The sequence below is a fragment of the Triticum aestivum genome, chromosome 1B (assembly GCF_018294505.1).
Source record: "Triticum aestivum cultivar Chinese Spring chromosome 1B, IWGSC CS RefSeq v2.1, whole genome shotgun sequence".
Taxonomy (NCBI): domain Eukaryota; kingdom Viridiplantae; phylum Streptophyta; class Magnoliopsida; order Poales; family Poaceae; genus Triticum; species Triticum aestivum.
The window spans coordinates 673,858,904-673,873,437 of NC_057795.1; the positions used below are offsets into that span (position 1 = coordinate 673,858,904).

Consider the following 14,534-nt stretch of genomic DNA (forward strand, 5'->3'; position numbering starts at 1 on the left):
CTCTTGTTCTCTTCTCGCTCTTATTTGCGTATGTTAGCCACCATATATATGCTTAGTCGCTGCTGCAACCTCATCACTTTACCCCTTCCTTTCCTATTAAGCTTTGCTATTCTTGATACCCATGGTAATGGGATTGCTGAGTCCTCGTGGCTCACAGATTACTACAACAATAGTTGCAGGTACAGGTTATGCGATGATCATGACGCGAGAGCGATGTTTGCTTGCATTGAGTTCTTCTTCTGCTTCTTCGATCAAGGGATAGGTTACAGGTCGGCAGCCTGGGCTAGCAGGGTGGATGTTGTTTGAGTTTCTGTTTGTGTTTCATCCATAGTTGGATGATGCTCTTTTGTATTGTGATGTTGTATTCGTGTGGCATTGTATGCCTCTGGTATGTATCCCCATCTATTATGTAATGTTGATGTAATGATATCCACCTTGCAAAAGCGTTTCAATATGCGGGTCTATCCTTGGTGGGACCTTCGAGTTCCTTTTGGATAGGGTCGCATATTGGGCGTGACAATGGGCCAGGGAGTTGCATTGTCTCTTTACGCAGCTGATCTTGCAATCCTCAAAGCCATCCATGGCATGCCTAATGTCCATGATTAGGCTGTAATTAGGTGACCTTGTCTGTCCTTGGGATCTCAGTTCATTTGCAAAATTTTGATTATCCATTTCAAGGATTATCTGGCCCTTGTACACTCCAGCCACTGCCTGCAGTCCAACAAGGGCGGCACGAGCCTCGGCCTCCTCAGCACTCTGACAGCTGGGAAGTTTTTTGCAGACGGAAATGAGGACAAGGCCTTGGGAATCCCGTCCGACCACTCCCGCCGCACTTTCTCCAGTTCCCGCAAGAAAAGCAGCGTCGGTATTGATTTTGATAGTTCCTTGCTCTGGTGGCCTCCACTGGTTGGCAGCAATTTCAGTGTTTTGCTCTCTGATTTCTCTCCCACCTTCCTTGTCTTTGCTTCCAGGTCCCTCCTCAGCCCCCGCTGCACGTCTCAAATCCTCACCGTAATTCTGCAAGAACTGCACGGAGCTACCGATCAACTCCCTCCCGTTATTCCGAAGGGCGTCTTCTCTCAGGTGCCAGCTTCGCCATAGGAGCGGCAGGATTTTGGCTCGCCCTTCCTCGCTCTCCGTGTCCAGCAGATTTTGAAGCCAGTCATCACCAGTAAACCAGAATTTGCTCTCTGGTGGTAAATTCCAAACATCCCTCATAGCAGCTCGCAGGGCTCTACTCTTTGTGCACATTACCACCGCATGATGCTCGTCCTCGATACCATTTCCGCAGATATTGCAGGTGGCATCCACTTCAAGTGTTCTTCTCCACTTGTTTTTCTTTGTAGCTAGCGTATTAGTAGCCACTCTCCATCCAAATATGCAGACCTTCCTAGGGACATTTGACTTCCAGATGAGGTCCCATATGCTACGATCATTTGGGTCTCTGGAAGAGCTTGAGGCGGATTGGGCCATTTGTGGGGAGCTAGCCATAGCAAGTTTATATGCACTTCTAACCGAGAAGAATCCGTTCTTCTCATAATGCCAAGCTATACAATCCTTCACTTCCGATCCCGGTATGTTTAGTTTACAAATTTCCTTCACGTCAAATGGGTAGAAGAGTTGTCTAATCAAGCCCTCGTTCCATTCACGTCTGTCTGCATGCATGAGTTGGCTAACCCATCGGATACGCGATCTCCGAATGAAGGACGCTGCCTTCAGGCCCTCTCTTCTGGGTATCCATTGATCTCTTTGAATTTGTATGTCTTTCCCGTCTCCAACCCTCCAAATAATTCCTTTTTTCAATAGTTCAAGACCAAACTCGATGCCTCTCCACACTGGGGAAGCGTCAGAGGCGAACACCGTATCCAAGAGATTGCCATTTGGGTAATATTTGGACTTCAGTACCCTTGCACACACACTATTTGGGTTCTGTAATAGCCTCCAACCCTGTTTGGCCAGGAGCGCTTGGTTAAAAAAATTCATATCTTTGAAACCAATGCCCCCCGCCCTCTTTGGCATTGTCATCCATTCCCATGACATCCAGTGCACCTTTCGGTGTCCTTCTATGTCTCCCCACCAGAAATCTCTAATCATCCTTTCATACTTCTCACAAATACCTTTGGAGAGCATGAAGACACTCATGACGAAAGTTGGAAGAGCCTGCACCACTGATTTCACATGTACCTCTTTAGCAGCATACGACATGAATATTTCCGACCAATCACTACATCTCTTCCGGAACCTGTTCATGATCGGTTGAAATTGCTCGTCTTTCATCCTACCTTCTGGTGTGGGAAGCCCTAGGTATTTGCTCTCAAACGTGTCTGCAGTCACTTGAAGGATGCTTTTAATCTCTTCCCTTGTTTCCAAAGGGCATACTTCACTGAAGAGAATGGAGCATTTGTTGGTACTTAGGAGTTGACCCGTGCACCTCTGGAATGTGGTTAGGACTCATTTTATAGCCTCGGCTTGCTCTGGTGCGGCTTTGAAAAAAAATTAGGCTATCGTCAGCAAACAATAGGTTGGATATGCCCGGGCTATTTCTTGCGATTTTAAGAAATCCGGAATTTGGAAAACTTCTCGTGATTTGCACAAAACAAGAAATCTCTTGAATTAATAAAATGTTCACAATTAGAAAAAGGTTCGCAGATTTGAAAATATTGTTCATCAATTCAGCAAATATTCATGATTTTAAATTTTTACAAATTCAAAAACTGTGCAAGAATTTGTAAAAAATCTAAACAAAAGGAAATCATACAAAATTAGGAAAAAGAGAAACCAAACATAAAACATGCATAAGTTCCCCCCAAACTTTTTTTGAGACAATCTCGCGAAGCTTTATTACCGAAATAGGCTTGCGCCCCGCTATATTAATATTGCAACCACCCGATACAACCAGAAGTTCGACGCTGGGGCAAACAGCATAACCATGCCCAAAAGAAAAACAAGAGAAAAGCAAAAGAAAGAAATGCCGGCAGCACCGGATGAACGAAAGCTGAAGCATCCCGCAACCGTTGCGCCCACCGGAGATATCCACCACGCTCCAATGCCATCGAGTCGCCGCGAACCAAGCAACACCTTCAAGAAGGACTGCGACGACGACGACGCTGCTGCCCGGACGAATCCTAGGATTTCTCCCGGTACACGGAGGGAAGCGGGGGAGAGGTACTCCCGACGCCCTTCAAGAAGGTTGATGGCGCCCGCAGGCGTCACCGCATCGGTGCCGGGTGGACCCGAGAGGGATTTCGCCCTACCCCTCAAACCCACAACCCAGGACCAACCGGTGGCTCCACCACGCCAACCGCCCACCACCCTGCGCCACCACAATCACGAGGACACCACCGTCGCCTCTCCATCGAAGACACTGCGAGGTCGGCCGAACCAAACGAGACCACCGTCGATAGGGACCGGGAGCACCACAGCCACGTGGGAGGGGACAACCTCCACTGGCACAAGCACCATAATGTTTACAGGGATGAAATGAATACCGTCGGGTTGGCCCAACCAAACATGGTGGCCAAGCCCTAACCTTAATGCGTGCTTCGCTAGATTGTGAGCTTCAATATTTGAGCTCATGCTTTCATAGACTATATTACAGGAAATGAAAGACATTGAATTTAACTGTATTTCCTTGATGATCGCTCCAAAATCAGCAGCAGTTCCACACCTCACATCGCGTACCATTCCTTCACAGTCCGAAGCGAGCTGTATTTGATTTAGATTCAAATCTTCTGCCAGAGCCAGTCCCTCTCGAATAGCCAGAGCCTCCAGTGTCGTCGGATCATCGATGTTATTAAACACTATCGCCGAGGCTCCAAGAAAGACACCCTGTTTACTCCGGCACACCGCTCCGACCACTCCTCCTCGGCCCGTGATGACAGCAGCGTCAACATTCAGTTTAGCCAAATCATCTGGAGGTGCAATCCACCCCATACGTCGCTGCTGCTGCTGCACCCTTCTCACATCTGCAGCTTTGTTTGATAGAGCCTGTATTTCCGCCAAGTAAACAGTTATATGCCCATGTATAGCGTGGGGGCTTTTGAAGATATCCTCGTGCATGGCCTTTCTTCGTGCGCTCCAGATGGCCCATAACGTCACAACCAACGTCACAAATTCCACTGATGATAAGGATTTGTTCATCGCAAAGATCCAATCCTTTGCCTTCTCTTCATGGTGGATGCTCATTTGATATAGGATGTCCTCTGACGATAATGCCCAGGTGCTTCGAGACACCGGACAATTTAGTAAAGCGTGTCTCCATGTATCATGAGCTCCACAAAGATTGCATGAAGAAGTCGTGGCCATATTCGGGCGCTGCAGTACATCACCGGAGGGTATGGAATGTCTCGCCAGACGCCACACGAATATGCGGATTTTTGAAGGAACTTGAACTCGCCATAATGATTTCCAACCCTCGCTTTCTGCCTCCACATGCGACGAACTCTCATGTCCTTCCAGCTAGCCTTCTCTATTGTACTTTGTCTGGATTAACATCTGATATGCCGATCCTACTGAGAAGAAACCTTGCTGCTCCTCGTACCAAGCCCAAAAGTCTTTGATCCTTCGTGTGCAAAGTGGTATTTTGAGGATTGCTTCAGTGTCAAAAGGTGTAAATACCGATCGGACAACTTCCTCCTTCCATGTCGCCGTGGACTGCTCAATCAACTCAGAAACCCTTTGAGGAGGGTTCTGTATTAATGAAGTGATTGGTCTCTTGTAGCTCGCTCGCGGGATCCAGTTATGGTCCCAGATGCTAGTTGTTTCACCATCTCCTATCCTCCTTACAATTCCTTGCGCCATAATGTCCCGCCCATCCAAAATGGCTCTCCATATTTGTGATGGGTGGTTTCCCAATTCCGCATCTAGAAGTGAACAGTTCGGGAAATACACTGCCTTCAGAATGCAGCCACTTAGAGAGTATGGTTCCGTCAAAAGCCTCCATGATTGTCTTGCCAAGAGGGCAAGATTAAAAAGCTCCAGATCCCTGAATCCAAGTCCTCCCATATGCTTTGGTCTGGTCATGACATCCCATGCAACCCAAGCGGGTTTCCTTCTCCCTCTATTGCTTCCCCACCAGAACTGTCGTATGATGGTTGAAACACTTTCACATAAACCTCTAGGAAGCCTGAAGCATGACATCGAAAACACAGGGATAGCCTGAGCTACTGACTTGATTAGGATCTCCTTTCCGGCGGCAGACAGAAGTTTGCCCATCCAGCCTTTCACCTTCTCCCATACTCTATCCCTTAGGTACTTGAAAGTCCCATTTTTAGAATGACCAACCTCAGTCGGCATCCCGAGATATCGATCACTGAGCGATTCATTCTGCACTTGTAATTTGGTTTTCACCCCTTCTCTCACTACCTGTGGGCACCCTCTGCTGAAGAAAATAGACGATTTTGCGTTGTTAATTTGCTACCCCCGATGCCCTACAGTACTCGTCCACTAGGTTTGAAACCTCTTCTGCACCCTCCACACTAGCCTTGAAAAGCAACAGGCTGTCATCAGCGAATAAGAAGTGATTCACCGGCGGAGCCGAGGAAGCCACCTTAATACCTTCCAACAGTGATGACCGAGAACTGAATTTCAGGAGGCACGAAAGGACCTCTGCTGCAATCAAGAAAAGGTAAGGGGAGTAGGATCTCCCTGCCGGATCCCTCTGGATAGATTAAAATTTTCAAGCTTCTCACCATTAAAGAGCACTGAAAAAGAAACCGATGAGACCATAGCCAAAACTATATCAATCCATACCTGGGCGAAACCCAACTTGCTCATGATGGCCCTAAGATAGTCTCACTCCGACCTGTCATAAGCTTTCATCATATCCAACTTAAGTGCACAGAAACTATTGTTCTTTGACTTGTTTCGCTTCATGAAATGTAGACACTCATAGGCACAGATAATATTATCCATTATCAACCTTCCGGGGACAAAAACCAATTGCTCCCTAGAGATAATGTCTGGAAGTATTTGGTGCCTTACGCGTCGCAGGGTGGTAAACTTCTCAACTGGTCGTTACTCAAGAAAAAAAAACTTCTCAACTGGTAAAAAAAACATAAAAAACAGGAAACTGTTTTTTAGACAGTCTCGGACTCTAGTGTCGTGCCAACCGGCGGGTATACGTATACATCTCCCGATCCGATATGTACAGAGGCACACACGCCACAGGCTGTCTCGATCGTTCGTCGATCCGATATGTCACGCCGCGCACCAAGCCGCTGGTCGAGCATCCCTTCCGAGCTCGCCGGCGTCGTGCTCCGCCGCCTCCCTTGCCATGCCGACCGGACCCGCTTCGCCGCCGTCTGCAAACAGTGGCGCGCCTCTGCGCGGTGGAACTCTCCGCCCTCGCACTACCCATGGCTCGCCTTGCCTGACCGGACATTCTACAGCCTGCCTGGCTCCGCCTTCCTGCCGCTACCGCTCCACCTCGACCGCCACCGGCAGCTGCCGCACGCGCAGAGCTCGTGCGGCAAGTGGCTCGTGTTCGAGCGCTTCGACTGCGCCTACACGCTGGTCAGCCCCTTCTCCATGTCCACCACCATCCCGCTCCCCGGCCTCTCCGACTCGTACGCCCCCAACGTGCCTCTCCGGGTCGCGCAAGACGAGCCGAAGCCGTATATGTTGAAGCTCGTGGTGTGCTCCGACGACCTCATTGCCGCGATCGTCGATGACAATGAGGCATGGACGTATAGCAAGCTCGCCTTGTGCCGGCCAGGGGCGTCCTCGTGGTGGTCCGGCACGCCCGATGAGCTTCGCCACCTCCAAGACATTGTCTCGTGCGGGGGAAAGCTCTACGCCCTCGACAGCTGGGACGGGCTCTTCTCCGTGTCCATCGGCACCGACGGGCGCACCGGCGAGCCGGCCGTGTCACGGACTCACGGGTCGACCACCTCACGGGTAACCCCCGCCGGGGCCGGGCCCTCGGCAACTCGCCGCGATACCTGCTAGAATCCAGCGGAACGTTGCTGTTGGTCTGCAGGGAGGATCCTAAGAGCAAGGCGCAGCAGACGACGACAGGGGGGTGTCGGATGTGGAGTGTGCTCGAGCTGCAGATGGGGACCAAGTTCAAGGTGCTCGAGGCGGACTTGGCGCGGTCACGGTGGGCGAGGATGAGGAGCGTGGGCGACGACCGGATGCTGTTCGTCGGGCCATGGTGCTCCCGAGCGGTTCATGTTGCCGCCGCCGCCGCCGCCGAGCACGAGCAGGACTGTCTCTACACCGGGGACCGTATCTTCTTCACGGAGGACGCCATCGCTGCGAGATACAATCGTCGATACTACCAAAAACAATTGGAACCCTTCTACTGCAGCGTCTACGACATGAGGACGAGGCGGTCGGAGTTGTTCCTCCAGACGCCCGTGCGGCCGTTGAAAGGCTTCCCGGTCACGTGGCTATTCCCTCCAAGTCAGGGATAGCTGCGACGGAATTGTCACTTCTATGCATTTGATCTACTAGTAGCTAGCTCGATGTTGGTAGGCTCTGCATGCATGCTGGCCTCAAATACTTGTGTTGATGATTGCAAACCCTAGATAATGTACTCCACAAGTCCAGATTTTTCTCAAGTTAGAGTTTGAAACCTTTAGCCATAGTAGATGTTGTGTGTTAGATATTCAAATTCGAAATTTGAGATCCGGTTGCCATGTGCTAACTAACTTCTCCAGATGGCTATATGTTGGGCCCCACAATGCAAAGGTCTACAAGGGAATCTTCAAACGCTCACCTAAATTTTCTATGGCATCCGTCCGGCCGCGGACACCGCCATCCAACGCTATCCGCGTACAATTCAACCCGGTTTTAAACTAACCGGATGAAATTCAAGCAAAACACGGGGAATTTTCATATATATATACCGGACAAAATTCAATACACTTTGAATTTTTTTTTAACTAAACCTTACTCTAAACATAATATAAATGATTGCCGGTGCTTGTTCCCCATGTCCGGCCATAAGCCCTAAGAACTGAAGCTACGGTCATCTCCTGCTTCTGCTCGGACGAGAGGTTGTCCTAGAGGGCTTTGGAGTGCGAGAAGGCCATGGCGGTCATGGTGTGAAGAAAGGGATCGGAGGAGGATGACTGCGGTTATGGCCGAAGCTGGAGTTTACATAGCGGGCGGATATGGCAATGGGCCGCAACGGTGTGGTTAATGGTGGGTGACATATGGACAGACGGGTGGCGTCGAAGAAGGTTCATCGGCAATCGCATATCATTAGTGTAGGGCGACGGATCACCGGGGTGTCGTTTGAATGCGGAGAAGTCATGTGCACGGAAAGCGTTGATGTGATGTACGGTCACTGTTGACGGACACGTTCGGGCGCGTCCGTGGACGTTTGAGGGCCCAAATTTACGGTTTGCGGCTGTAGATGCTCCGGGGCAAGTATTTAAATATGGTGAGGGATGGCACAAACCATATCTGCCATGTTCGTTCGATCAACATGAATTTGATGCGCCATATACTGTTACTACCTCCGTTCGGGTTTATTGGTCCCATTGTATTTCATGCCAAATTTTGATCATATATTAAACAAACAAAATGTTCACGCCTATCACCAATATAGTACAAACCCAATGAGATAAATTTTTTTGACATGCATTAACATTTTGTTAGTTAAATCTTTAATCAAAATTTGAGATAAACCACAAAGAGGGTCTAAAAACCGGGACGGAGATAGTATATTGCTAAAAAATACAAGTCATGAATGCAGTGTTGGATCAGATCACGGGATGGGATAGCGGAAAGGATCAGTCATGAATGCAGTGCTACAGCGCGCGATTATTACCAGGAGAGGGCCAGAGGCTGTCTCCCCCGCCACGACAGCGGCGATGCATTGATACGTGAAGACTATCACAAACAGCTAGCTCCAGCGGTGCCAAAAATGGAAAAAAAAATGTAAGCATGGGCCGTCAGACAACGTTATTTTAAGCCTCTCTGTCTCAGTCCCACTCTCCCATGGTAGCTAACGCAAGCTCTCACATCCGGATCTGCCCCTCCTCTCCTCCAATCCCAGTTTCCGGCGAAGCGCAATGGCGTCGTGGGACGAGCTCGTGGACTCCACGCTCGCGACTCTGGCCGGCAAGAACCTGCTCTTCATGCAGCGCCTCATCACCCTTCCGCCGCCGGTGCCGCCCTCCAGGACCTTCGCCGGGCCGGGGCCCTGGGACCGCCCCACCGTCGAGATCCGGCTCGACGGCGCCTCCACCCAAGAATGGCTCGCCCTAAGTCAGTGCCCAGCTCCGCTCCACCATGCATGCATGCCCCTGCTGCCTGCCAACCGCCGAAACATCGATCGATCTTACATTTGTTTTCGTGTGGTTGATCAGATGGCTTGGTCAGCGAGGAGGGAGACGAGGTGGACCGGAAGGTGGTCCTCTTCTCCGGGAACGACTACATCGGCCTCGCCACGCATCCGGCAGTCCTTGAGGCTGCGGCCAAGGTTCATGCATCTTAATTTACTCTCTGTCTCGCGATGCTAGTGCTGTAGTAGTGCATGCTGTGAACAAGCTCCCAATTTTGGTGTGTGCTTGCCAGGCAGCTCAAGGCCCGGGCATGGGGCCGAGGAGCTCCTCCTTGATCTTTGGGTACACTACTTACCACAAACTGGCCGAGGAATCACTCGCGGATCTGCTCAAAATGGAGGTACGGATTTGCTAATTCTTCGATTTTGGATATGCGCAATCAGAGCATTTTAGCCCATCCCATAAAACCGGTCAGAAGAGTAAAATCCGGTTTTACTCCTCTAACCAGGACGTAGCCGATCCTGTAGCGGCCTCTCTTCCCCCAAATCCACCGTTGCCCTCATCTCGCTGGCGACCTGCCCACTGCTCCCGCACCCTCACCCATGCCGCCATGGTAGGATCCCGTGGCCGCGGCTCTCTAGTGCCGCCATTTTTTTTCAAAATTTAGTGGAGGAAAAATAGCCCACTAAGTTTACACGACGATTTACTCCATTATTTTTTAGGAAATCTGCTAGAGATGCCCTAATTAACTTGTGGTCTGTTTTACGCAGTGATTCATGTAGATTCTTTCGTTTCTGTTTTCGTGGTAGAACTGTTTTAAGAACTACCATCTCTCATTCCTTCACCTTAATTTGGGACCACCTGTTGTCAACAAATACCTTGAAAGAAAAAATTATGTCAATTGAATGATCTGAGCTGGACGGGAAAGTGAGTGTCAATTCCGTTTCTTCTACTCCCTCTAATGTAAAACGTTTTTTAACATTACACTAATGTTAAAAAACGTCTTACATTATGGGACGGAGGGAGTACCTCTGAACCGTTTTCTCCTACCTCCTGACTGAGCGCTCCCTGCCCACGAACCACCAGCTGGACCACCTGCGACTGCCTTGCCGCCCAGTCGCCCTGCTGCCGCTGCCTTCCCTTAAATCCGGTGGAAAAAAATAGCACACTAAAGCACCGCTAATAGCACGCTATAGTGTTATGAGGATTGTCTTGCTAGATAAATCAGTGAACAATGTCTTACTAATAAGCTAACACCCAATTTGACTAACGTGGAATCTGTTTTCAAGTACCTGAGAAATAGCAAACGAAAACCTTAGAGCTACGGCCTCCTACGCAAACCAACTTTCCAATCCTGAGGCCCCACATTGCTTGGTATGTAAGTTCCGTAAGAAAATTATGTAGGTGTAGCAAAGCCAAATAGCAAATGTGCCTTAATTTATGATTTTATTTTGCTCTACAGGATTGCCTTCTTTGTCCCACCGGATATGCTGCCAACACGTCCGTCATGTCCGCAATAGGTAGCATCATCTCTCTCTCAGCTACCGGGAGAAACGCGGCGCAGGATGAGAGGATCGCCATCTTCTCGGATGCGTGGAATCATGCCTCCATCATCGATGGGATCCGCCTTGCGGAGAGGCAGCAGGAAGCAGTGGCCTTTGTGTACAAGCACTGTGACATGTCACACCTTGAGTCCTTGCTGTATGCATACTTTCTTCCTTATTTCCATCACATGGCATGCAACATACTCCCTCTGTCCTAAAATATAAATATTTATTATAACCAATGTACTCATATATAATTTGTAATAACATCTTATATTATAGGATGGAGGGCGTATATGGTACTGAATTATTAGGTAGGACTGGAGTTCCAGTAACTATATTTTAACTCTCTTTTCGTATGTGCAGGTCCGGCTGCTCAATGGCAAAGAAAGTTGTTGTCACAGATAGGCAAGTAACTAACGGGTTAATGTGATAAATGGCACTTGAATTCCAGCGATTCCAAGAAACGCCACTGCAATTTTCAAACTTTGAAAAATGCCATTTCCAGTGGCATTTTTCAAAGTCTGCAATGGCGTTTTTCAAAGTTTGCAAAAATTGCAGTGGCATTATTCAAAGTTTTGGAAATTGCAATGGCGTTTCTTGAATTGCTAGAATTCGAGTGACATTTATCCAGTTAACCCTTAAACAAGTGCTACTTTATATTCGTCAGAGTTAACACCATCTTAAACCAATTTTTCAATCATAATGTGTATACAGTTTGTTCAGCATGGACGGGGATTTTGCTCCATTGCCTGAACTTGTCAAATTGCGCAGCAAATATGGATTCTTGTTGGTCGTGGATGATGTTAGTGTTCTTAACTCCTTCCAGTTTCATTGTATTATTTTAGATCAATCTTTCTATCGACGATGAATAATGTGTTAGAGACAATATTTTCTAGCAAATTAGTTTTTTTCGAGAAGATCAGGGAGTCCTAGTTTCTGTTGCCTAGTTCTACTAGGTTTTTTTTTTTTCCGCGGGGGCTACTTCTACTAGTTCGTGTAGGAGTCAGGTTGAGTGTAAGGTAGCCGTGTGATTAGGTTAAGAAAGTAGTAATGCTGAATCCGGTTTGAATTTTAAGCCATGTCGATGTAGGTCTAGGAGCTCAGCTTGGCCCAGCTGATTTTTCATATATTATTCACAGCATAGGGAGTGAGTTTTTAACACTGTGACTATTGAGAAGAAAAAAGGGAAATTAGAGGGCGTGATACGAGCTCTTGGCTTAATCTTTTGTGCCCGGCCGTGTGTTCTATTGTTTTGATGTAATGATGCTCCGGCGAAATCTAACATAGTATTGGCTACAATTGTTTTTTCAAGGCACATGGAACATTTCTTTGCGGCGAGAACGGTGGTGGCATACCTGAGATGTTTGGGTGTGAAGATGGCATTGACATATGTGTTGGCTCCTTGAGCAAGGGCGGTGGTTGCCAGGGTGGTTTCATAGCATGCAGGTTATTATACCCTTAAGAACATAATCATAATTTTCTTTCCAATGACGAAGGAGCTGTTCACCCTGCTTATTAAAATGTGCACATGAATAGAGAACATGCTTAACAAAACCAAGCATGATGCTGCAAATCAGGTTATACCATACAACTACAAACTTATGATTGTACTTGACACCTGATTTCTCATGTTTATTTATTTATCGAGACCTGAAGACGACATCTCTTATGGTTCGCGCCTGACGGTGCCCCGGCGTTTTATTTTCCTTCTTAGAAATTTCCATGTGGTATGGAGTATTTCAGTGTTATTTGAATATCCCCACAGTAAAAGAACGTTGCCAACAAGATTTACCGATAAAAAAAATCCAAATTCACCAAGGAAATTGTGCTTGTAATGTTTGTGCAAACGGTGGGAAGATATTTTTCTTGTAATCTTATAGCACTTGTGCAAACAAAGACCAAATATTATGAAATTTCATATTCTTTCTTCAACAAAGGGTGGATGAAATTTCATATTAAGCTCATGCCACCTGTTTTCACGCATCCGCGGTGCGGATTCTCAAGGTTATAAATTTGCTGAATCACTACTGGACTTGAGCGTAAGTTGGTGGCCCTTCATTTGGAGATTTATGACTAAATGTTTGTCTTATGATGGACAGCATTAGATGGAAGAAGCTGATCATATCGCGAGGTCGTCCATTCATGTTTTCGTCAGCTTTGCCACTGCCCATTATTGCTTCTCTGCTTGGTAACATCTATCATTCCTGTGAATATTGCTTGCGCTCATCACGATTTTTCGAGCATTCTGAAACTGAGCATCCACCATCGTCGGTTCTATTTTAACCTGAATAAAAACCGTTGGTTTTAGCTGCGATCCATGTCTCGAAGAAGGAGGGATGGCGAAGATCACTTGTTTGGGACCACGTGAAGTACTTTGCTTCTTTGACAAAACTCAACATAACTAGTCCCATCATTCCCATTATAGTTGGAACCGAAGAAGCAGTGCTCAAGGCTCACAGGTTCCATCTTCGATCCGCCTACTTCTTCTTACTTCCCTTTCATTGATGCATGCATGCTCTCTTTACTGCTTCATATTTCTCATGCTTCCTGATATTTTTGACACTGTAGGCACCTTCATAGATCTGGATTTCTTGTCATCCCAATCAGGCCACCAGTAGTGCCAGCCAACTCATGCAGGTTCCGGAATTCATATTTTCCCTTGCTCATATATGCAAATAAGAAAAACATATATAGTCCATTTCAACCAAGACTGATTGACTTTGGAACTCCTGGCAGGCTGCGAGTTAGTCTTAGCTCAGCTCATACCTCAGATGATATCAAAAGGCTGGTTGATGCGCTCTCTCCCTGGCTCCCCACTTGCGCTTCAGCTTCAAGGTTATAAGCAACGGGCCACTATTGGTGATATATATGGCCTAAAGCCAGTTATGGCTACAATAATTATGTCACCACTATGTGTGATGTTATTTTGAATTATGTGTATTGTGTTATTGTATAATTTTTAATAAAGTTGTCAACAAGCATGTAACTTGTTCTGAATTGTGAAGCCTCATTTCCAATATGCAATGCTATTAAAACGACTCATGTTCTCATATCATCACGTGGGACATGGTTCATAATAACATATCAATATGATCAAACTCACCAGTTTAATAATTCACTGTGTAACCAAGTGAACTAGGAAGTTGTGGCTGAAGGAAATATGCCCTAGAGGCAATAATAAAGTTATTATTTATTTTCTTATATCATGATAAATGTTTATTATTCATGCTAGAATTGTATTAACCGGAAACATAATACATGTGTGAATACATAGACAAACATAGTGTCACTAGTATGCCTCTACTTGACTAGCTCGTTGAATCAAAGATGGTTAAGTTTCCTAGCCATGGACAAAAGAGTTGTCATTTGATTAACGGGATTACATCATTAGGAGAATGATGTGATTGACTTGACCCATTCCGTTAGCCTAGCACTTGATCGTTTAGTATATTGCTATTGCTTTCTTCATGACTTATACATGTTCCTGTAACTATGAGATTATGCAACTCCCGTTTACCGGAGGAACACTTTGGGTGCTACCAAACATCACAACGTAACTGGGTGATTATAAAGGAGTACTACAGGTGTCTCCAAAGGTACATGTTGGGTTGGCGTATTTCGAGATTAGGTTTTGTCACTTCGATTGTCGGAGAGATATCTCTGGGCCCTCTCGGTAATGCACATCACTATAAGCCTTGCAAGCAATGTAGCTAATGAGTTAGTTACGGAATGATGCATTACGTAACGAGTA

The 14,534-nt window shown here is 47.1% G+C and overlaps 1 protein-coding gene and 1 pseudogene across 1 annotated transcript; both read left to right on the forward strand.

The window, feature by feature from the left end:
* The first annotated feature begins 6,182 nt into the window (after positions 1-6,182).
* LOC123099807 (uncharacterized) lies at positions 6,183-7,521 on the forward strand (annotated as a pseudogene).
* A 1,398-nt stretch (positions 7,522-8,919) lies between these two features.
* On the forward strand, positions 8,920-13,825 carry LOC123099818 (8-amino-7-oxononanoate synthase). Its single transcript, XM_044521897.1, has 11 exons — positions 8,920-9,219; positions 9,321-9,433; positions 9,529-9,636; positions 10,699-10,937; positions 11,147-11,188; positions 11,498-11,585; positions 12,096-12,229; positions 12,883-12,971; positions 13,092-13,242; positions 13,352-13,420; positions 13,520-13,825. The coding sequence occupies exons 1-11, from the start codon at positions 9,024-9,026 to the stop codon at positions 13,623-13,625; spliced, it is 1,335 nt and encodes a 444-aa protein (XP_044377832.1). The 5' UTR covers positions 8,920-9,023; the 3' UTR covers positions 13,626-13,825.
* The last annotated feature ends 709 nt before the right edge of the window (positions 13,826-14,534 follow it).

Bases quoted from the DNA above. Each gene is read 5' to 3' on its own strand.
- LOC123099818 (XM_044521897.1), top strand. From the start codon at position 9,024: ATGGCGTCGTGGGACGAGCTCGTGGACTCCACGCTCGCGACTCTGGCC. The intron at 11,586-12,095 runs GTTAGTGTTCTT...TGTTTTTTCAAG, and splicing joins TCTTGTTGGTCGTGGATGAT to GCACATGGAACATTTCTTTG. The intron at 13,421-13,519 runs GTTCCGGAATTC...AACTCCTGGCAG, and splicing joins GTGCCAGCCAACTCATGCAG to GCTGCGAGTTAGTCTTAGCT.